Source organism: Protopterus annectens, chromosome 9.part0 (assembly GCF_019279795.1).
Source record: "Protopterus annectens isolate FY-2018-M chromosome 9.part0, PAN1.0, whole genome shotgun sequence".
Classification (NCBI taxonomy): domain Eukaryota; kingdom Metazoa; phylum Chordata; order Ceratodontiformes; family Protopteridae; genus Protopterus; species Protopterus annectens.
This window is the reverse complement of record NC_056743.1, coordinates 1,333,896,869-1,333,921,874: the sequence shown is the minus strand read 5'-3', so window position 1 is coordinate 1,333,921,874 and position 25,006 is coordinate 1,333,896,869. Positions and strand designations below refer to the sequence as shown.

General features: G+C 36.3%; 1 protein-coding gene across 1 annotated transcript in view; it reads left to right on the top strand.

Annotated features, from left to right (window-relative positions):
• The window catches only part of STAR (steroidogenic acute regulatory protein), a 52,450-nt gene extending 43,571 nt beyond the window's left edge, over nucleotides 1–8,879 (top strand). The window contains exon 7 of the mRNA XM_044084305.1: nucleotides 4,452–8,879. Within this exon, the coding sequence (XP_043940240.1) occupies nucleotides 4,452–4,571 (120 nt within the window). The 3' untranslated portion in view covers nucleotides 4,572–8,879. The remainder of the gene's footprint in view (nucleotides 1–4,451) is intronic.
• The last annotated feature ends 16,127 nt before the right edge of the window (nucleotides 8,880–25,006 follow it).

The window sequence follows — 25,006 nt, the reverse complement described above, 5'->3', positions numbered from 1 at the left end:
GTCTACTCTCCCCTCACTGACCCCCCCCCCCCCAGCTGAAAGACTACAAAACTTGACTGTCAGAATGGAAACAAGTATTTATGTGTTACTGAGCCAGAACAGATTTTAGTTAAGATAGAAAAATAGCATGAAATTTATTTGGTTTATTTTACTGGATTTATGTCATAAGATTGAAACACCATATAATCAAATCCGAGAAGACGGAATCTCAGAATGCCGAATCAGCTTCTCCTCTGGAAGCCGGCATCAAGAAAAACAGTGTTTTTGTAGGGGGTCAAGTCCCTTCCCCACATCCCCACACCCTCTGCCTATTATATATACTAACTCTGAGATTGCTTCACATTGGGGAATGGGCAAACACCCAACCCCAAAAAATACTGGCTTTCAGAGAAAAAAATGGTTAGACATTCCAAGATCCTATCTTCTCAGATTTGATCATAAATTCTTTTGATCTGATGACAAAGACCCATTTTACTTTACATTACCTTAACTGGAAATGTATACTCAATGCACTTCATTTCTTACAATGACCTGACTGAAATGGGACGACAAGATGAAACACAGAAAGAGCAGAAATGAAGATGATGAAGTGGATAAATACAGTATTGAAGCTGTCAGAACACACTAACACACAATGCTGCACATCTATAGTCTTGAATAAGCACAACCATCCTCTTATCAGGAATATAATATAGGTAAAGAAGAATTTGATGAGTGGCTTCACAAAGGAAATATGGAAACTATTGAAGGAATTTTAAATGAAGACATCTCTAGAAGCTAAATAAAGAAAGTCAAAATAGAGAGAAACTAATAAAGTGGAGTAGACAGAAGAATGGATACAGGGAAATGAGCAGTTCTTAGTGTAAAATTGCTTTTCTGAAAGTAAGAAACAGAATAGACAAATAAATGGAGCTCAGTGGAAAAAAAAACAAAGTGAATGTTGAGATACATCTGATTCCTGGACCCACAAATCTAGGAGTCTGCACTATGAAACTGCTAAATATTTCCAAGAGTGGCACCACACTAAATATTTTTCCTTTGCAGTATTCAGTTTGTATTTCATCTTCTTCAGCAGCATGGTATGATCTCCAACTCCCTTCAGTGGCATGGACACATCTCTTCTACTCCACCTGGGTGTTTATTCCCACCCATCTGGGACTGCCACTCTTTTTCCTTTGCTGTTGATGATGGGACTTCCATGGAAGGTGACCAGGCTTGGCAGTCACCACTACTGCTCACTGAATCTAGTACCTTGCCTCTGTCACACCTACCCAGTATCATCCAGTGGGCTGGTGTGCAATAGGTCTTTCAATAAACAGCCATGCCTAGTCCAGCCTTCCTTGTAGAATGAATCTATTGTGTACACTAGGGGATGCTACTTCAGGAGTGCACAAAGACATATCCTCCCCTCCAACCAAAAAAGGGTAAGCAGCTTAAGCCTTGTCATTCCTCTCCCAAGCTGCTTGTCAACGTTCAGTCACCTGGGTTACTGTCAAGGCTCTCTGTGCCAAAAGAGCTAGCACCAGGCTACAGAGTTTAATACATTTTGGATTCTTTGGTGAATCTAATACAATATGTTTTGTATTATCTGGTACCTTTCTGTACACTTTCTTCTGTAAAACCTGTAATTTACAGTTAGCAAGTAATGTTTAAACCCTTGCCTGCTTATATTTCTGTAGCCAGGGGGTGTACCACTCTAGGAAACTTGATTTGGATGGGGGTTGACTGTTCACCCCTTCCAAAGTAAACCATTTGGTAAACAGTTTTGGTCCTAGCAAGAGGCCCATTGGTTGAAACTGACTAAATATTTGGCTCAGACCATGGGGGGCACAAATCTACTGCTTCAGACTTATTACAAATTATAGCTTTAATTTAAGCAATAATGTCATGCCAAGATTAGGGCATATCTTTATGTCCACATAGTTGCACTGTTTTCACTAAGTTAGTTAATGGCACTGATCATTTGGGCTCGTTGGCTTGTTTGTCTCCCATCACCCCATTATTATTCATTCTATACAATCCCCAATGGCTGTGTTGGGGATAGAACAGGAGTGGGCATACTCATATCTGGATTGGTAGCTGCCATGGGTACAATTCCCTGCTTAGTAACACACTGGGGCTGTTTGGATGCAGAGACATAGACAGGGTCTAAGAATATATATGCTCCTGCATATAGGCCCTCAAACAGACTGTCTGTCAACATTTCAAAATCAAAAGTGTCATGTTAGCCACAATTCTACGTGGTTATCACTTAGGGGGTAAAGCTACAGTACCACAAGCTGGTATTCATTCCCTAAGCTAGGAGAACTGACCATTAGCCACTGAATCATCTCACTAGCTGCCTTGTAGTGGTCAGAACTCTGTAATGGCCCTAGCCACTGGTGGAACAATTTTAAATAAAAACCTGTGTCAGTGAACTAGCAATGGAAGGTTCTGTTAATGTTCTATTTAAACAACCCTTGTGGGTATAGTGATGCAAGTATGACATGTTACTCTCACAGCTGGATTACCTAGAACATTAAACTAACTCCTGCAAACATTTTGTTAGTAGTATTGTAACTGTTCACATTTTGTGACAATTTTTTAATCCTATATTTTTATTACTTAATATGCTTTAGGCAATAAAACAAAATAGTCTCTGTTCCATGTGAAACACCACAGCACAGTGCTTTCATACCCATATGATTAGAACTAACGATGCTTTAGTCAGAAGTACTGATGTTTTACTTTTAGTTTGGATAATTTAATTGGTAACAGAATCATTACTTTTTTATTAGTATAAAGTTCTTAAGTTCTTAGAAATGATGTAGCCTCACTGGTTGCTAGGATATTGATGGCTTTATGTTATCTGGTTTGGTAACATGGCTTTGTGGCTTTAAAATGGCTGCCAGCACTGAAACTAAAGGCATTTTCTGCTATAAAAGAATACAGTAGCTTTTAGAGACTGAAGAGATCTGATGATATACAGCAGATTGAAGGAGAATGAAATCATCCAGTAGCCAGTAGTTAAAGAAAAATTGAATTATTTTTATTTATTGTAATTTATATATGTAGCTAGAGTGTGACTAGGTACTAAAGCACATTTCATTAGCTCACTTGTTTTTGAAAAGTAAATTCAGTTTTAAAGCTGAGCTGAAAAATTTGCCTTGTGTTTAAAACTAAAAACACATTTGTATCAAATGGTGACATTTTTTGAATAGATTATGAAGGTGACCTATTTACAGTCTGTTGACAGCCAACCCAGCATTTTTGTCATCATTCCATCAGCCTTTTTTTTTTTTTTAATTGGTAGTTTGAAAAAAATGTAATCTTCTGTCAGAGCTATAGCAGTTAAATTCACAGGAATGCCATGGCATGTCAGGCCTATAAAGGCATAGCCAGGCATACATCACATATGCCATGATGTTTAAGATTTGAAAAAAATACTTCATTTTCTGCAATGATATGTGCTATAATACAAATAATAAACTGGCATAGTTATCATAGTTTATTGTTATATACGTTGTTAAATGGCACTTTTTGACAAAATATGGAGTTGGCTATATTTTTTCTCATGCTCTTCATTCTTTTGTATTTGAAAAGGTACGCTGCCAAGAAGCCTGATGCAGTGTTTGGTTTGAAGGGCTACATTCTGGAATATGATATACACCACAGTGTACAAAGCTAAACATCTTGTTTTTGTCCTGTAGATTTTCACACTAAAGATAATTTATTCAGTTTAGGTGTAAGACAGCATGTGAGGTGTTAATTCTTTGTCTCTCTTCATTACTTTAGACTTGCCTGTGGAGTACTGATTCTTGGTTGCTTCCCAGAATAGAGTTATCTTGATGTCTAGCTCAAAAAATTCAAGTATGTGGGACATGGGTAAAACACAATACTTAAAGTCAAATGGTAAAAGAGCCTAAGAAGATAGGGCTTACCTAAAAAGATATTTTTTCAGACACTCCTGTGGAAAATGAGATGCTCACTTATGTAGGAATATTTGTAGCTGATGCTCCAAACAGCTGCCAAGCTGCAGTCTCCTACTAGCCTTTAGTTACAGACCAAGAATTCAATACATCTCATTATGTGAATATAGTCTGTGATGTAAAATACTTGCAGCTAACACTATGTCAACAAAGTTTGTTTTCATTTATATAAACGTATGATTGCCTATGCCATAAGTGATCATTTAATAAAGATGCTTCTTGCTAAAAAAATAGCAAATGATATTAAAAAAAAAGAAATAAAATAAAAAATTAAAAAATAAAATCATTCAGGGATGAAAAGACACAGTACAATACTAATTCCTTAGGAATTTCTTAATTAAACTCTGTGATAACATTCATTTGCTGTTAGTATCAAAACTGGTAAACAAATACTGCAGAAATGCAAAAATAGTTTTATTTTAAAGTGAAAATAAAGAATACAATACAAACAAAAGTTCTTTTTTTTTGTTTGTTTTCTTGTAGGGCTGGCTGCCAAAATCCCTCATCAATCAAGTTCTGTCTCAGACTCAAGTGGACTTTGCTCAGCACCTGAGGAAACGAATGGCCAGTAATACAGCTCTAGTTGGGAAATTCTGCAGTTGAATGTGTGGATGTTTATACAGTATATAACCCTGCTTACTCTAAATTAAGATATCCACAACTGAAGAGGGCATACTGCTAATGACTGTAACCCCATGAAATAAACTGTTGGTGTAAGGTCGCTAATTTCAAATACAGCACTGCATGTGGCACCTTTATCAAAAGACTTTGAGTTTCAGCCAGAACATTTCCCTCCTTTGTGAGTTTCTAGTCATACTGGAGGCACAGGAGCTGTATGCTGATATTGTATGCATAGGGACCACTTCATGCATAGCAATATAAACGCTGCAAGTTCAGTGGCAAAAAAAAAAACAGTTTAATGCTTAAAGGTAACACTAGTTCAAGTTTCATTACATAAACTTTTATTTTTTAACCAGCTACCTTTGTCCCCACACATGACCCTTTTCTTTCTCTTTTCTGATTTATGAATGGCATATAATGAAAGAAATCTGTGACAAGCCATGATGTGAATTTTTTTACCAAGGTATTATTATGGATTATAGCATCCTTCTCCACCTTAGCTTCCTGACATCATATTGTAAATGTTTTGGTTCAAATCTTACACAGAGTCTGGGCTACTTACAAATGAACTTTTCTTTTGTAATATTTTTTCAACATTTCAGAATTCTTCTGCACTCCAACAAAACCAAAACTTCCAAATACCAGCTCTACTAAAATCAGCAATGTGTATGGCTAGAGCTGACTGTAAGACTTATAAAATAGCAGGCACACCCTCAACATTTTTTTATTCAACTGTTTGATAAAAATCACTTCCTCATAAAACATTTACTTTGATGTTTGGAAACAACCAAATCAGACTTTGTCATAGCTACAGAAAGAGCAAAGTAAAAATACATGCTTGAAAAAGATGTGAAACTACTTACAGACTTTATAAATCTGAAACATCAATATGGGTGACTTACAATGACATAAACTGAATGTAAGCTGTGTTTAAAACACTGTTTAAAAACTCCACTGAATGAGTATAAACAAAGGAAGTGTAATCAACTGACCAGGTTTAATCAAATCAGATTAAACATTTTTATAGTAGCACAGAATGAAAATGTGCTTAAATAAAAAAAAAATATTTTTGTAATAAAACTTGAATTATGTGACTCGTAAATGATACACAGCTATGTTTTAAATGCACTTAAGCCATAATGTTTAAACATTTCCCTAGTAAATGTCAACAAAGTAAAACAGCATGTAATTCAAACCTGGTAAGTACAAATATGCAAGTACAAAGTAAAGTATATACTTAAATATGAGATTGTTAGAATAAGTGGGCAATGTCCTATGGCAGATTCTATTTTGAGGAAAACTAACAGAAAACTGTCACAGAGAATTATGATAATCTCTATGCAGTAAAGAACAAATCAACTAAATGGTCTTCTAAAGCACTTAATGAACTGCATTAACGTTAACAAGTTTTTTTGTTGTTTACATTTGAACAGGTTTTATGAGATGCTTGTTGGGGAGACCTTGACAACCTATTAGAAAAGCAAGAATTAGAATGACAGATCAGAATTGTTGCAAATTGTTCCCCATTACTTTAGTTTAGTATCAAGACTGTTTCTTTCTTATATTTATCCAAGGGACTTTAAACAGAAAGATGTGAAGTGTTTTTAAATGATAGCATTCAGTTTGTTTCTTTCTAAATCCCACATCTTTCTTTTTTTCTAAATCACTCATCTTAAGCTTAAGAAAATGATGTATAACCACTGTAAAGTTTGCAAGCATTTTTACAGCTCTTTCAAGCATATTTTTATTCTGTTTAACTACAGAAATGGCTAATATGAGAGGTTGTTTTTTATCATATGGTCAAAGGAAGTGGTTCTTTATTTTTTTTTTCAAATATTTTTATTTTTCTTATTCTCTTGTTAGGAAGATGTTCTTTAATTGTTGGCAAGACTGCTTTTGTTTAGTAAAGCACTTTGAAAGACATTCACAAAATAGACTGCAAGCAAGTTGTACTGCTACAGGTTAAAATATAGAATTTGGAGCCAAATATCACAGGCTTTGCAAATGCATAATCCCACAGGAATTCAGATTTTAAGGGATGCTCCACTGAGTAGTATTTGTTTCAACCGAACAAAATAGGATTCTCATATTTTGATGGTATTACATATTCATTCATTCTAAAACGGCAGAATAGAAAAAGTCCCAAGGAAATGGTGGCACAGTAAATGAAGTCCAATAAAGAAAAACAATGCGATGGTCGGAAGCAATGGGTTCATTGTATGAATTATCCTTAAAAAAAAAAAAAAAAAAAACACACAGTAGCTCAGTACATACGTTACTACATACACAATAGGCTGTGTGGGGGGCATTTGCAACTGGTAACAAGCAGCAGGGACCCCAGAGGAAGCAGTCCCTAGAAAAACTGTTTGAGGACTGGCTGATAGGGTGGATGAACAACATCTGGTGATATAGCCAGCTACCAGGGGTTAGCGAAGAGTTTGGGAAGTTAGTACGTATAGCTAAAGGGGGAAACTGAGTTATCAGTGGTCTGCTGTATTTTCTGATTGGGTAGGCAGAGTAAGGGATTGCTGTAGTGGCAGCACCTGGTGAAGGATACTGACACTGCCATGCAGTTTCAGCGTCAACTCCATGCTTAAGCAGATGTGTTATGTGGAGATGTGTATGACAATGCAGCCATTCCACTGTGGCAGTCTTGATCATGTGACAAAGGTCTAGGCTTAAAGAGGAAAGGGGTCTCCTTCATCTCTGTAACAGCAATCCTCAAAGTTTTCCCTATAGGTTCCATTGCAGGATAAATATTTAGAATTACACATGACTCCTACTCAGAAGACATGTCCTCTTCTCTCTCCATTCCCAGCAGAAAACAAACAGTAGATGTTACGGGATATTCTGGCAGGTATAACAACCCTTCACTGCCAGCAACCTTGGAAGGGGAAGACTATCATTGAGAGGTCTAATGTGTAGGGCACATAAACTAAAAACTACATGGAATGAATGTTTATGTTTACTGTATACCAGCAATGCACAGTAGCAGCTTATGTAGCTCTTTCTTTCATGAAGTACATAAAATGAGGTGCAGTTTTATTTCCAATTTACATTTAATCTCACGGTGCTGCAGTTACATGTTGTCTGCTCAGCACTTCCTCCATTTTGCTCAGCATCTATAACAAACAACTGTCCCCAAAAGTAGAAATAGGAGCCCATGATGTCTCTATAGGGCAAGGCAGTGGACCAAGGGAAGATGGAGCAGGCAGAACTCCATTTTGTCTGAAGCAGTTCCAATTGTTTAATTGCTTTTTTCTTCTTTTACTGCTTCTTATGCTAGACACATACAAGCATACATTTTGAAGGCATGCACTATGATGTCTTCAAGCTCCGCCTTCCTCTGCTTTCTTGGCTGTTTGCCAGCTGGTGGTGCTTGGAGGCATTCAGAAGAGCACATCATTCCCACTCCCTTAAGCAGACCAGCCAACTGATGCTAAATCCTTTTCCTTACAAACTCAAACTACTAACCAAACATAAGTTGCTACTATGGTGGAAGTAAACTGTCAACCAATTCTAAAACAACAGTATAATGTAGCAGTTAAGTGAAAAATCAAAGCCACAAGCAATGTCATCTACAGAACCGTTTTCACTATTCCTGTGGCATTACTGTTAAAAAGTGAGGAGCGGTGCTCTTAGTAGATATGTCCTTGTCACGTTTAACTCTTTGTGTTTTACATCACATACCTACATGTGTTCTGTGCCACAGTGTTTTCTGAAATTACATTTTCAGCCTGTTATTGAGGAATTCTTGTCTTTGTTTCACACATTTTACAAGTAGACACTATAAAAGATATGTTGCTTGTAGAGTCTGCAACAAAATAACAGAATAGTAGAATGTACTTTCCCAGAGTGTAACACAATTTTCACATTTCAGTACAATGATAGGAAAATGTTGTTTTCCTGTTGCTGCACTTTGTACTATAGCTTGAATGTGATTAATATAATTAAATATATGCAAAGCAAATATTTTATATTGTAGAGATTATATTGTATATAGCAGATGTCTAAATTGTTCTGTAGCTATTTATTCTAAAATATATATTGTGAAATAAATATTACATTGATTATTTATTTTATGGATACAACATCTGAAAAATTGAAACCAAAATGCAACATTAAGTTTGGTCACATAATATTTATGTCATAAGCCAAGATACATTTTTTCTTATCAAGCTGAATTTATAAAGATAAAATATGCAATCTTAGCTACCACTGAAGAGACTGCTGCTTAATAAATGTAATTCAGCCTTCAGAAAATAAATAAATAAGTGAATACTGATTCAATGCATGTCTCCATTGCATTCTTCATTTTTCTAAAATGTTGTGTTGACTAGTGCTTTAATACAGTCTCATTAGGAGGCATGCCTGAAACACAGTTGGTGCACTAAGGTAAATTGCTATCTTCCATGTCTCGTGGAAAAAAATAAAAATCCTATCTTAAAGTGCTGGTTAGGATGCAAAGCAGATATTTTCACTATCAATGTTGAAAGATACTAAGTAGCAATGGCTGCAATGAAATACCAGGGGCAAATGTCAGGCCAAATCCATACTAAAACAAAAAGAAAAGTTTATCAAAGCATGGTCCAGACCTGATGCATTGGAGTTTGTTTGGAGCTTTCTGGCAAACTGCAATATTACTATACTTCTGTTATCTGACTTGCAAAAGAAGAAAAATAATGTTTAAAATCACAAATGGTCAAAGAGGAGTAGTTGTCTGATTTTCATGAATATGGTCTACCTTGATTTTTAAAAATTCCTACTTCTCTGAAGGGCTACCTACGGTGGGAGGAGAAACCAAATAATCACAGGTAACTTTCATTTTCTGAAGTGTGTTGGGGTTGCAATTGTTGTGTTTGGGTATTTAATAAATAAATTATTTATTTATTTGATAAAAAGATGAGTGGACTTATCCACAGACCTTTTTAGGCATAACATGGATAAAAGGCACAAATATGTTTAAGACAGTGAGTAGTTTTATGAGATGAAACAGTGTAAGCCATTAAGACAATCAAATACTGTACAATATTTCAATTTCACTCACAGATGCCCCTCCCTGTAGCAGTGACAGTCCTCCCTCCATATTACAACTGTTTGGACTGTGTTAAAACTGGTACAAGAGCTTTGCTTCACTCGTGTATACATGAAGAGTCTTCACTTGTATTTCCTTCTAGTTAATAAAAGTACATTATTTTACAGACCAGTGGTCTTTTGCTGCATTATTTTATACCACACTGTTGGGTGCAATAGGCATATCTGGCACGCTTTTTCATGCCAAAAACAATGATGTTATATATTTCACAGCTCGAAAGACTATTAACTGAGCATTTTTTCTGCAGCTGAATAGAATAGCAATCCTGTAAAGTGAGCCGACAGTTTTGTGAAATGTCCTGTGTTTGCTTCTGTGTCAAGATAACGGACACAGAGCAGGTGCTTCAGACTATTGTTGCTGTAGTCAAGGGGATGGTGGAGATTGCCAAGCCCTATGGCAATGCCAAAGACATGGTGGAGATTGCCAAACCCCATGGCAATGCCAAAGACATTTTCATCTTTTAACAACTAACCAGGGAGGAAAACTTAATTTAATAATTTGTGGCCTTCAAATGTTATACCTGCCAGGGCAGATAGCACCAACATGATTGAACAGGAATCCTTTCATTCTAGTTAACTGGTGAACTTTTATAAGTCTTCATGCACATGGAAGGGAGTAAAGCTGGTGATACCTATGAGACACAAGTTCAAAAAGTTCACAGCTGGGCATTTTCTCATAACAAAACAGTAAGATCTCAGTTATGTGATTTAAACCATGTACTTAAACTATGGTTAGAACCTGAGAGTCAACATATTAAAGGTAAAACGACAGACATGTTAGCTATTGATAAATTTTAAATGGCTTTGCCTGCTATTTAAAGAAATTAGGTAATTCAAACAGACTCTAACAACAATGAAAATTTTGTTTTACTGGTAGACAGCTTACTATGTAGTGAAACTATATTTAAAATGCAACAGTCTAAATCTATGGTAAAAGTCATGTCCATGTGGGTAAAAAACAAGTGTCATTTGCAAACATACTTTGTTTTAAATTTGGGAAAAGAGGTCACATAGCTAGATTTTATACTAGTGATAATAATATTGTTCTACCTGTGAAATCTGCAACCAGTGAAAAGCATATTGCTAATGATGTTGAGTGCATGGAATGTGATAAAATTTATCTCAGAATAGATGAGTCACCTTGCTGATATAATGCTACTGCAAAATTAGTCTAATGTCTGAATTGCTGTCAGAGAGTTCTATGGACTAATATAGACAGGTAGCATGGTTATACTTATAAGGATGCAGTATGTTTGTAAAAAATAAAATCCTTACTAAAAAGCAGTTTGTCTGTATTCATTGAGATAAGAAACACTATTGTATTATTCATGCTAAAATGAAAACTGGGTTTGGAAAGGTAGATCATCTTGTTTCTGCAGTTCTCAGTTTAACACATGATATGACCAAAAAGAAACATTTCTCCACTTCAAGTGGAGGTGACTGGAAGAGGGAAATCATTATGACAGACCACCTTATCAGTGCAGGAAAAAGGGGAACCAGCAAGTGAATAAACCTACAGACACATTTTTGCCTAACTTTTAAAAGGGGAGAACACACATCTGACACATTCATAAGATTTTATAAATCCAACAAAGATCAGTGCATAGTTCTAGAATGTTCTAAAGGTAGAACAATTGGCTAAGGAAGGGGAGAGGCAGAGAGAAAGAGAGAAGAACTCACACATTAGAAATATTTCAGAGTACACCTATGGTAGACAACCCACAAGAGCAGAGTTATTAGGAGGAAGGGAGTTGACAGTAAAATATTGAAACTTACAACTGTTAGGAATGGGGAGTAGAAGTGTCACTGTAAACAGAAAGTGTTGCAGAGGATGGAATGGAAATAATCAGAAGAACAGCGCAATCCAAGGCAAGCAGGATGGTAGATTCAACGTCTTTTTAATATCTAATAGAAGCAATAAGGAACAAAGTGTAACACAGCAATACAGTTAAGCATGTTTTCACCTAGTGCAATACCAGGCTTCTTCAGAACAAAGAGACAACCCAATTCCTTCCATTAAATAGTTAAAACAACCAATAAAATCAGTAAATCAATTAAGCTATGCAATACTAGTGAAAATTCATTAACCCTTTAAAACCCTGCTGAATTCATAGAACAAATACAATAAAATAAACATACAAAGGTTTTGTATCAACTCACAAAATATTATAGTTCATAGTGTTGTCGCCTCACAGCAAGACGTTGTCCCATTCGATTCTCAGCTAGAGCGTCTTCTGTGGAGACATGCGTGAATGGGCGTACCTTCGTTGAAGGTTGTGCATTAGGGCCGGCAACTCAGCACATAAAAATCAACTGCCAATCATTAGCGGACCGGAGTTCCGCTGTGGCAACCCCTAACCGGGAAAAGCCAAAAGACACAACAACAACATAAATTACCCTTAATAGCTTAAATATCATGCTAACTATAAATATTAAATATTAAAATACAATCTTAAAATTGAATGTGCAAAACAAAATATGTGCAATAGTTCATCATACACACTCAAAAAAATAAATAAATACAATCCTAAAAAATGCAAAACAGTAACAATTGTCATAGCAGCAATATGTATACTAATAACAAACTCTATGGTGCTGTTATAATTTAGCAGCCCTAAGTTTTAAAACACTAATGCAGTCATTGAGTCCAGGGGTTCTGCCTGCATCCAACTTCAACTGCCAGAACAATTCCCTGTATTCCAACCTGGACTCCCAACTCCCACCTCAGGGATCAACAAAAACCTGTTCCAGCACAAAAAATTGGATTTTCATTTCCTTACAGGATAAAAAAAGCATTAGATTCCTTCCCTTTAGAAACCTCATATAAATGCTCATAGACCCTTTTTCTAAGTGGTCTCTCAGTTTTACCAATGTAAATACTCTGGCAGATTTCATAAATCCCAATGTATACCACCCCTTTAGTTCCACAGTTGTAATACTTAGATGCCTTCATCATGAACCCCCTAGATGGAATAAATATCTCACTCTTGTCCAGAATGTACCCACATTGTTGGCAAGCTCCACATTTGTGGGTACCACATCTTAAATCACCACGTATCTGGGTGGAAACCTCCTTCTTTTCAAAGAGTTCCTTAAGGTTATAATCAGAACTAAAGAGAAGGGATCACACAATAAGAAGGTGTATTCCAAGATAATTTAGAAAGTATAGAAAATGTGCAGTCTGAACAGAATTCTAAGCTTACTGTGAAGCTAAGATAGAAAACACAAGAAATGGAGAATTCAAAGCAGCAAGTGAGTGTTATGAAGAATAATTGTAACAATAAGAAATATTTTACCATGGTAGCAAAAGATAAATAAGCAGTACGTCATAAGAGTTCTAAACCTGTTTCTGTCAGTGTAAGACATAAACCTTAAACCTAGGTTCTATGCAATAGGAATGTGTAGGTGAGGAAAATGTAAAACTAAAAATAAGTCCTTTGGTTCATAGGTACATACTAGGCTATTGATTTATGAGAATCTTAAGAAGCCTAGCTTTATGTTCCCATGGTAGTTTTTATCATTTATATTTTGCGTATGAATAACTCAGCACTGGGTAAACCAAGTATACATTGGGACATTTACTTGTTGCCTCTGTGGAGGGAGAACAATCTAGAGAAGAGAAAGAACTTTTAAGGGTAGTTTTCAGACGCAACGAGGCAGAGGAAGAGCAATTTAGAGAAGAAAATTAAACTCAGACAGTATTGTTCATTCAACTGAGACAGATAGAAAGTAACACAAAGAAGGAAAGAAAGAGGAGAAGGTAAGATATAATGAGAGATAAAATAAACTTCAACAGAATCCCTGTGACATTCCTGCTGAGCCAAATATGGGAACACTAAACAAAAGAAAGGCTGTTCTATGCATCAGGTTTATAAATTAAAGAAGCAAGAAAAAAAAATAATATGGTTGAGACAGCAAATGAGACTAAAGAATATTCTTAAACACATTTATTAAATTATCACTTAAGACATAGGCACACATACAGTAATAGAAAATAAATCAAACCATATTATCATTTTTCCATTTACATATATTATATATTACATATGTTTTATTTCTTTACAACTGTAATTCTGTCCAGAATTACATAAACTGTTCAGTTCCTGCCCTCCCTTAAACCTCCTTCCACAAGGTCCTTTTACTTCTATGTAATTTGTTCCTTTCCTTTTCTAAAGATCCCTCTTCCACTGATTTTATCTCTTTTACAATATTCAGTACTTCAAATACAATTGGTTTAGATACTAAGTAATAATTGCTCTTTTAGCAGACAAGCAAATTCAAATTAATAAGACCTTATTTTGTCTAGGCAATTAAGATAATGTGTCCCAGCTCAAAATTATCATTTCATTAGTTACAGCCATTTGCTCTCCAATATTTCTGACAGGATACTAGTTAGGGAAATTTTTAAAATCTGCCAACTTATTACACTTCCACAAACAGGGTACCATTTACCTCTTTCTTCACCATCACATCTCCATTTGCTATCTACCTGAGGGGAAAAAATGAGGTCTGCTTGGGGTAGAAAAATACCTTTGTAAACAATTCCAAGCAAAACTTCTAAACCTTCTAGACTTTGTTGCATACTTGGGAGCCATACATATGTGCTCCCATTGTTCCCTTGCAAAATGCTACTTTAACAGTCTCTCTTCTGGAGCTTTTCTAACCTTCTCTAATTTTTTTAGTTACCATGCAATATCTTATATTCCCTACTTTTTATAATTTTTAATATTAGCTTCTGTACAAGATTCAACTAAAGACTCTACCAGAGGAGATATTTCACTTAGGACACTCCTACACCATTTGGTTTTCCTATACTTTGATATCAATCCCTAGTAGGAAAGGCAGTCTCTAACTTGCAGTCCACACTTCTTGGGTCTCAAACCACTCTACTAGTTTTCCTTCTCTTGTTATTATCTCCCAATACCTTGGTTTCTTTGCCAGTTTTCTCCAATAAAGTTCAACCCTTCTTGTATATTTTCTGAACTCCTATTTGCAGTTAATTGCTATTGGCAAAATCTCCTTTCTCCATTCATGTATTGGTTTAGTTCTTAAAATATTTTCTGCAAATTTATGAATTTAATATTCTGTATAGTTGCTATTATTCGACTTTAGGATATGCATCCAAAATCCCACTCTCTTCTTATTTCTTGAACTACCCCATGTCATCATTATCCCTTTCCACTTTGAATTATAGCCTTTTTCTTGCTTTATGTATATCAGCCTGTAACTCCAAAATAATCCTTCAAATCAGGCAATCCTAAACCAACTTGTTCTATTGGAAGGACCAACGTGTCACACTTAACTCTTACTCTCAACTCTTCCTTCATCTCTTTATTAATTGTTGTCTGCAATTCCTTCTGTGGTGGATAAAAATATGCCTGAGCTATATATAAAACTAAAGGGGCTAATATAATTTTTTTCTGATTAAATCTCACTATCCATATCCATAAACAAGAGTTTCCAGTTTCTCGTTTTTTGTATACTCTTTTGTTCAGTCTCTTCTCGCATATCTCTTGCAGTCGTAATAGAAGACTTTTTAAGTCATACATCTAAATACTTCATCTTATCGAGTCCCCACAAATATGGCTTTTGATGAACCAATTTGTATGTGGATACATAATTTGCAGCTATATCCTTTATTTTATTTTCATTAATTTTATATCCCAAAAAATAAGAAAATTCTAAATGACCACAGACTATTAAAAACAAAAAAGGAGATGAGAACTGGGAAGCAGAAGAGCCTTTTATTGAAAATGATTAAGTGCTTTCATCAGTTGTAAACTATAGAATTCATCAGAACCAAAAAAACTGAATCAGTCCACCAATTTACTATATATACACACTCACATACTTAGGTAGTTGTGTCCAAACCACATGACTGCCTAATTAAAATCAATTAATTTATTCTAAACTTTTTAAAAACAAAATCCACCCTATACAACATATTCAAAAAACTTAATGCATGCCCTAAGTAGATTGTGCATATTCAAATAAATTACATGCTCATAAATAAATAAATAAACATTTTTGCCACAACAAATATATTTTTTAAAAACTGCAAGGCAATACAAGAACATAAACTAAGGAACGGAACACAAAACTAAAAATTAAAAAGCAACCATCTAAAACACCCCATGAATATATATGTGTGTTTTTTATATTCAAACAATAAAATTATGTAAACATATTAATTCACCCCCAAAATTAGTTGGGACACAATAAATACCACCAAAACCTAAAAAAGGAAGTCTGACCTCAATCTCAGTATGTTGGCAATAGATGTCACTTCATTGATGCCTGAGTATTGTGTGGCATTACATTTTAATTGCCACCTTTACTCTTTGTATTCCAAATAAAGGTCGACAGGACCACCTCTGGGTCCAAGGTCAACCTGATGTATGGCAATAAATTTAAAATGGTGTAAGGGGTAATTCATAATGTGCTTCACCAAGGCATTGGAGTCATTGGACCTAGAAATATGATATATGTGCTGGTATATCCAAGCATGTCTACATTGTGTACAATGGCCACATTTTTTCATAACTCCTACACCACTACTTCTTGGATTTCTCTCAATAAATTTTTTAAAACAGGCATTTTTTCAATATACAACTACTGGTTTACCCCCTGCCTTATTAAGGTAGTCTTGTTCCAACTCAAAAATGGCCCAGCTCCTACAAATTATGATGTCACCCTTATCCAGAGAACCTAGCAGAGGGAAAAATGCCCAGTAAGTCTTTCATGTTTTACCTCATCAAAATTGGATTCCTTGGGGTACCCCCTCTTGAAAAACATTTCCCTTATTAAATCACTTTCAACCTAATATGTTTGATCAACACTAACCATACAGTGAGACAAACACAATGGCCTTTCACCAGGGATCTCTTTTGGTCTATTGGATGACAGCTATAAAAATTGAGAAATTAATTAGTGTACATGGGCTTCCCATACAACAAAGGCATAAAGCTCTTATTGGGGTTATCTTTGGAAAGTAATACATCCAGATAGTGTACACTATCTTCAGTGGTTTCCATAGTGAACCTAAGGAATTCAGTGCTAAAGTTCATAAACTCAAAGAACTGATCTAACAGTTCCCTAGTTCCACTGCAAAAAATTATAATATCATCCAAATAACACCCATAGAAGGAGCAATGCTTGGAAAATTCAGAGATGAAAATAGTACTGATTTCCCATTGTAATAAAACTATTTTGGTGAATACGGGGGCACACCCAGCCCCCATTGCAACACCCCTGTGGTTTTTACACAACTATCTATGTATGTGGGTGTGTATATATAGTACGTTGGTGGACTGATTCAGTTTTTTTTTTTTTGTTGTTCTGATGAAGTCTGTAGTTTACAACTGATGGAAGTGCTTAACCTTTTTCAATAAATGGCTCTTCTGTTTCCAGATCTCGCTTCCTTTTTTTGTTTTTAATATCCCAAAAATACTTGAAACTGTCTCAAAATGTTCCACAGCACTAAGGTATCCCTTTTCTGGATTTATCAAGTGCAAAATAATATCTATAGATAAAGATGACTTTTCTTGATTACCTTACCAATTATATCCTTCAATTTCCAAGTCACTTATTTTCTTTGCCAATGGCAATAAATATAAAGCAAATAAAAAAGGATATAGGAAACCCCTGCTTGGTTACTCTATTCAAACAAAACTTGTCAGAGAACCATCTCATTTTAATTCTTGACTCTGATCCTTCAAATATCCTAATTGACCTTATTGTATCACAGAATGCAAATGCTTCCATTACTCAACTCATAAACCCCAGCTTACTCTGTCAAATGCTTTTCTTAAATCAAGACCCACCAAAAATATTAGTATTTTCTTATATTCTACTTCCCTCTGGATCATCTTTGTTCTATTTATGTTGTCAAATGTCTGCCTCCCCTCCACAAAAACATATTAATCCATATCTATCAGTTTTGGCAACATTTTTCTATTTTTAGCCAGTATAGGCATAAACAATTTATGACAGTTTAAGATTGAAATGGATCTATATGAAGCTGGGTCTGATTGGTCTTTACCTTCTTTGTGTAATACAGCCACCACGGATTTCTTCTAAGATGCTGGTGCTTCCCTTCCTTTTAAAATACTATTAAACAAAATCCTCCAGATATTTTATAATTTTTCCCCTCTTAGCTTTCAAACTTCCACAGGAATACCATCTATTCCTTGAGACTTTCCAACATATTGATTAAATGTTACCATTTTACCTCATCATCTCCTATGTTAACTGTTAATTGTTGAGCCTCATCTACCTCAAACCTTGGCATACTTAGGTCTTGTACAAATATTTCCGTTTGTGCTCTTTCTTAGTTTCCACATTTCTCTGCTTTATACAGATTTTCATAACATTTCTGGAATATTTATAATACTTCTGCAGGATCTCTGGTTATTTTTCTTGTTACAGGCTCCCTACGTCTGGCAACAGCCCTTTCTACTTTCTGTTACCTAAGCCGTTGTGCTAAAACATTTTTGTGCTTTGATGTTATTATCAAAAACAGTTGCTTACCAGCAATCTTTCTAATCTCATGCATATTATCCAGATACTCCCTTATTTTTTCTTTAGAACTCTGTAGCTGTGATTGATGCTTTATAGTCTTCCATTGATTCACTAAATTCAGTGTAGCTGGTCTTCTCACTGATCATCTTCTTCTCCCAACATCAGACTCTGGCTCAAGTCTAAAGTACTTTTCATTCTTGTAGTCAGCTCCTGTGTTTTTTCCCGTCTCTCAAGCATTTCTTTGTAACTCTTGAAAATGTTTCACTGGCAATATTTCTCTATAAATGTTATTGTCAGAAGAATAAGAAGACCCCTTCTGCTTGCAGTCTCACTTTTTGTTGGATAAACTTTATTTATTCTTTAGCCTGATCTGTATCTAGATGTGCATTTGATTCTCTAAGAAATATTTTGAAGTTATCTGGATACACTAGCTCGAATCTCACACCTGTTTCTTGACATTCCCTGACCTCTGGGATAAATTTGCTTTTCTTCTGTCTAGTGTATACTGAATAATCATTCCCCACAAACATTCTGCTGTCTCCAATTTTTAATATTTATTCTTTCTGCTATAGTTTTGTTAGGATCAGGTCTTTCTGCTGGCATGATTGCATCTTCAGTATGGTAAGTCTTGGCTGCTTTCTTATTGCCAGGTTTGGAGCATACACTCAAGGTACCCTTTCAATCAGCAAATCCTGCAGTGTAACACTGGTCCTGTTGCTTACCTGTGCTTTTATATGATTAATGTAGTCTGTTCATTCCAGTTTTTCTGGCCCAGCAGAATATCTCAGGTTTTCTGTGCATGCTATATACTCTAACAAAATGTTTGTTTCAGAAGCCAACTTGGGAAGGAAGTATGGTTTTGTTCTCAGGGATTCATTGTTTGAATGGAATATTGGGTATGGAGGAGAGGATGATAATACTTGAAATTCAGAAGTCTTTTTGGCTGAAATGATGGCCACCAAAAATAAAGTCTTCAAAGAAAGACATTTCAGTTCAACAGAAGTAGTTGGTTCAAACGGAATTTAATGAGTCTCCAAGATGAAATTCAGAACCCAAGACAGGAATGTATATCTTACATGAGGTCTTAGTAAGAAAGGTCAGTTGAGAAAGGTTTTACATAGTTTGTGTGAAGTTAATGATTGGTCTTGAAAGTCATCATGGAAACTAGAAGTGACAGCCAACTGGACTTTTACTGCAGAAAAACTAGATCCCAAATCAAAGGGGAAGGCAAGGAAATGCAGAATGTCTAAAGCTATTGTTGAGAATGAGTCAGTGTTCTGTGAGAAGTCCAGGATACAAATCTCTCCCATTTGTTTTGAGAGCTCTTATATGTAGAATCTTTTTTGAGAAGCTGATAATATCCTGACTTCCTCTGGATGAAGGTAATTATTATTGGCTATAACTCTAACTGAAAAAACTGATGGTTAGTTTCAGACTGTGTATGTCTGGGTTAGGCTTCCCCAATGGGTGTGAAATCAGATCCTGACCTGGATAAAAGAATCAGGATTCTCCTTGAAATGAGGTCTTAGAAGGGTAAACCATATAGGTCTGAGCCAGAAGGGGGCTATGAAGATGACAGGTGCTTTGCAACTCACTGTTTTCTGCAGGAACCTGGATATTAATGGTATAGGAGTCCAGGGGGGCATTGTTGTGACAAGACAGTCCCTTGGTAGCTATCATGGAGGAAGGAGTATGGCAAAGTAGTTTCTGCATTTGGTGTTGTAGGGGGTGGCAAACAGAGTGCAGAAAGGAGTGCCCCAGTGACTGAATATCTGTCTGGCCATCCCTGGATTGAGGGACTACTCATGAGGCATGAGAAGATCTCTGCTGTGCCTGTCCAAAAGGCAATTGAGTATCCCTTGGATGTGAGATACAGTAAGAAAGTGGGGTGAAACTATCACTCACTGCCAAACCTCATTACTTCGTGACATAAAGGGTAAGATCTGGTTCCTCCTTGTTTGTGCATGTACCAAACTACTGTCACATTGTCTATTTGGATAGATATCATGCAATGAGGAAGGCAGTCCTGAAATTCCTGTAACACTAGGAGGAATGTCCTCAACTGTAAGACATTTATGTGAATATTGACCACATTGTCTATCCATAGACCTTGGACCATTCTCATGTTGTAATATCCCCCAAGGGAGGATTTGTTCATGGTTACTTTTGCTACGGTTGGAGAAGGAAGGAAAGGTTTGCCTGAGTGTACCACTGGAGACTGTAACCATGACTTCAGGTTCTTTCTACATGAATTACTAATGATGATAGTCTTGGAGAGGGATTGAATACATTGTGACCACTGCAGTTGATGAAGCCATTGCAAGATTTTCATATGGAAACAAGCAAGGGGTGCCATTAGGATCACTGATGCCATTGGGCCTAACAATCTCAAAACCAATGCTACTGGAGGAGACGGGTTGAGAAGTAAGGACTGGACTGCTGATTGCAAGGTTTGAAGTCTATCCATTGGAGGTGAGATTATTGACAGAGTGGTGTTAGATGGCACCCTATAAGGATGATTTGCAAAGCTGATTGATGGTTCGACTTCTGTAGGTTCACTGAAATTCCCAGGTATTGGCAAGTATGAGAAGGCTTCCAGAACAGTCTCCATTGAGACGGTATCCAAGAGCCAGTAGTCTATATATGAGAAAATTTGTATCCCAAAAGCTGTAGGTGAGTTTATGACAGCTATACATTTGGGAACTGTGGGGAAACCAAATGGTAAGACTTTGAAGTGAGAATGAGTAGCTCCGATGAAAGCATAGGAACCTCCTTGACTCTTTTACAGTCATGATGTGAAGGTAAGCATCTTGGAGATCCAGGGAGCACATCCATTCCTTCGCCCTGAGACAGGGTAGAATCAATTGCACAATTATCATTTTGACTCAGATCTATCATGCATACTTGCTTAGGATGCTGATGTCCAGAGTAGGCCTAAGGTATTGAGCTTTCTCTGGAAGCAAAAAAAACTTGGAATAAAATCCTCACTCTTTTTTGTCTGGTGGGAACTCTTGGATGGCTCTTTTGTCAAGAAGAGAAGCGCTCCCTCTTTTTCTGCAGGTTTTATCACTGGGTGAGATGTCTGGCAGGGGTTTGTTTGTCTGGGAAGGAACTACAAAACATGGAATGTGAGGCTTGCCATACTGCTGGGTAGAGAGAGCGATAACCTCTGATAGTCTCCAGAGTGGAGCAGTCAGGCAAACCATCAGGGATTCTGTGGTCTTCTGTCTGGAAACGGCTCTCAATATCCCTGGTTTTGTCGACCCCCTTGGCCACTGGGCCTACATGTTTTAAAGGGATCACCTTTTCTATGGCCACCCATGTCAGATGTTGGGTCAAACTGTGGGTTCTTAGACTTCCCGTGCCACAATGAACAAGATCCTTTTTCATTCCTGTTATATGATTTCTGTGGAACCTCAGCATTCACTCTGATGGCAGAAAGAGTCTTACCATCCTGCTCACACTTCTGCATTTTCTCATTCACAAAAGGGATGAATCAGGGAACCTATCCAATGATGCATTTGGGAACAATACTTTGAAGTTTTCTACAAATTCACATAGTCACAACCACATGTGGCACCTCAAGGGTATGTCAGTCTCAGCTGCCCTGGTTGTTCCATTTACCGCATTATGCATTAGGAACATGAAAAGATTTGTGGTACTAGGCATAGTTGTCAAAGTAGTTTCCAGCTGTTTCTTGGATTATTTTTGTAAGTGGAGCTTTCAGAGTAAATAAGGCTGTTGGGACAAATCTCTCTGAAACCTGTTCATTTATGTGCCATAGTTCAGGGCTGTCAGTGCAAAAGTGTCCAAAGCGTATCCCTGTTTCTAGTTGTAATCTATGTGCCCACACATGAACTGGTTCAGCAATACCCATATTTATGGTGGCACAATAAAATTAAGTATTTAGGAATATGAGTTAAACAAGATTCTGTTAGGGCAGTAAAGATATGTAGAAAGAGATTAAAGAAAAGATAATACAAAAACCAAGAAACTGAAAACTCTTATTTATGGATATAGATAGAAAGATAAAGTGAAAATGTTTTCAGTCCCTTTAATTTTATACATAGGTCAGGCATATTTTTATCAACCAGAAGAGAAGTTATGGATAATAATTAATAACAGGTTGAAGGATTTTATCTGGGAGAGGAAGCAGGTAAAGGTCAAGTGGGATAAGGTGATCTTCCCAATAGAAAAAGGTGATTTGGGATTACCTGATTTGAAGGGATATTTCAGAGCTATACATTTAAGACTCATATATATAACACAAGCAAAAAGCTATAATTCAGGGATGATGATGAAGGGGGGTGGGGTTCAAGAAATAAGGAGAGAGTGGGATTTTGGATGACGATCCTTAAGGAGAATAACAACATTCATACAGAATAGGAACAGGAAGCAATTGGTAGGTGCCATATCAAGATATTTTGGAGCCTTCCACGGGAAACCAGTATAAAAGTTCACTTGATGCTAGACAGCAAGGAAAGGAACAGGAAACTGTGGAAACTCTGATGCAGTCAATGTTGAGGAGTGATAGGCCAGTGAGTTCCCATATGACAGAGCAACGGATGGCACAGGACGAAATTGAAGAGAAGGTGCCACAGGAAGATGCTATAGAACTTTCTATAGAATGCCCACAGGAAATGGAAAACAAGGGATGTGCTCTCAGTTTGGAAGAAAATAAGCTAACAGAAGAGTCACTTGATTTAATAGACATGGATAGATATATTAAGAGCATTGAGAGAAATAGACTGCAGAAGGTCAATAAAACCCAAAAAGTCAGAAGTCTGATAAAACAAATGAATGCAGTAATTAGGACTGTCCATAGAGATCCATGTGATATATCAGAAGTAAACAGGATATATTACTGTGCTGCTAAATTAATAACTGATAAAATTCTACAACAAGAACACAGGGTAGTGAGGAAAAGGAAGGGGAGAAATCAAATACCATCATGGAAGTATCGAATAGAGAAAACTATAAAGCAGTTAAGATGAGAACTGTCACTGTTGGAAGACTATAGAAGAGGGAATAGATGAACAAAAATACTGAGAAAGATAAATGTGATAAAAGCAGTGCACAGTATTAGAAAAGACCAGGATCTATCATGCACTATCGCAAATAAACTAAAAATTTCAGCACAGGCGGAAAAACTTAGAAGATACACAGATACATATAAAGGAAAAGTACAAAATAAGCAATTTATTGGTGATCCAAAAAAGTTTTATAGAGAATTTGGAAACAAGGTAAAAGGAACTGAAAAACCACCAAAAAAGAGGAAATAGATACATTTTGGAGAAGTATCTATGAAGATCCTGTGGAACATAAAAAATATGCTAAATGGATAGAAGTTAAAGAAAACGAAGTTTAAAGGTGCAGGATATGAAATGGGATGAAGTAACAGCCAGGGAGATTTAACCAAAAGTTAGGTACTGCATCTGGGCCTGGGATTTTCCAGTTAGAGGCTTTTCTTAACTTTGTTTCAAAGTATTAACATCTTTGCACAAAGATTTAGCCATGAGTAAGAACTATTTATATGCGCACCCTGAGCAGACACCAACCTGGCTAACAACAGGCAACACAATGCTCCTGCTTAAGAGTAAACCTGCAAGCTACCCTAAAAATTATAGACCAATAACTTGCCTTCCGACTGCATATAAACTATACACGGGAACTGATGCCGACAGAGTATATAGTCATTTAGAAGAAAACTCAATTATGGCAGTAAAAGAAAGTCATATGGAACAAAGGATCATTTGTTGTTAAAGTCATATTGGAGAAATGTAAAAAGGGGAAGAATTTAAGTATGGCATGGATTGACCATAAAAAAGCATTTGATAGCATCCCACATTCATGGATAAAAGAGTGCGTAAAAATGTATACACTGATTGACTACATTACAGTGACCATGAAACAGTGGCAGACCACTTTGTAATTAAGCCATGATAAAGGACAGACTGTTATCACAGGGATAAAAATTCAAATGGGGATATTCCAGGGTGACTCTCTGTGACCGTTGCTATTCTGCCTTGCCCTTAACCCATTAAGCTGTTTACTTAACAGCTTAGGCCATGGCTACAATTTGGCTCCTAAAAAACAAAAAAGTGTAAAGACTTCTTATCTTCCCTTTATCAATGATTTAAACTGCATAGCTCATCAGATGAGGAACTGAAAGCACAGCTGCAGGTTGTCAAAACTTTTTCAGATGATATAAGAATGTCATTTGGTCTTGATAAGTGTGCAAAGTTAACCTTTAAAGGAGGAAAACTGCAGCACCAGGAAAACATCAGTTTGGGACAAGAATGTGATATAAAAGAACTTGAGCAAGAGGGAGTCTATAAATATTTGGGAGTTGATTAAGAATCAACAATAAAACAATAACAAATGCAAATAAAACTTAGTAAGGAGTACTTTAGAAGACTTAAATTAATTCTGAAAACAGCGTTGATATCTGGGAACAAAATCCAAGCTATAAACCAATTTGCTTTTCCTGTCTTAACTTACAGTTTTGGTGTAACTGACTGGCCCCAAAACATGTTGGATAGATTAGATAGGAAAACAAGAAGGATGCTTTATGCTCACCAAATGATTTATAACAATCAGTGTATACCAAGATTATATATTTCCCATTCCAAAGGAGAGATGGGCCTCCTTGAAATTAATTACATGTATAGATCTGCAATTGTGGGACTCCACACATATCTGCTGACCTCACAAGATCTAAATGTAGTGAAAGTTTTGAAACATGAGAAGACTAAATCTAAGATGACTTCTCTACTTAATTTAGTAGAAGCATATCTGCATCA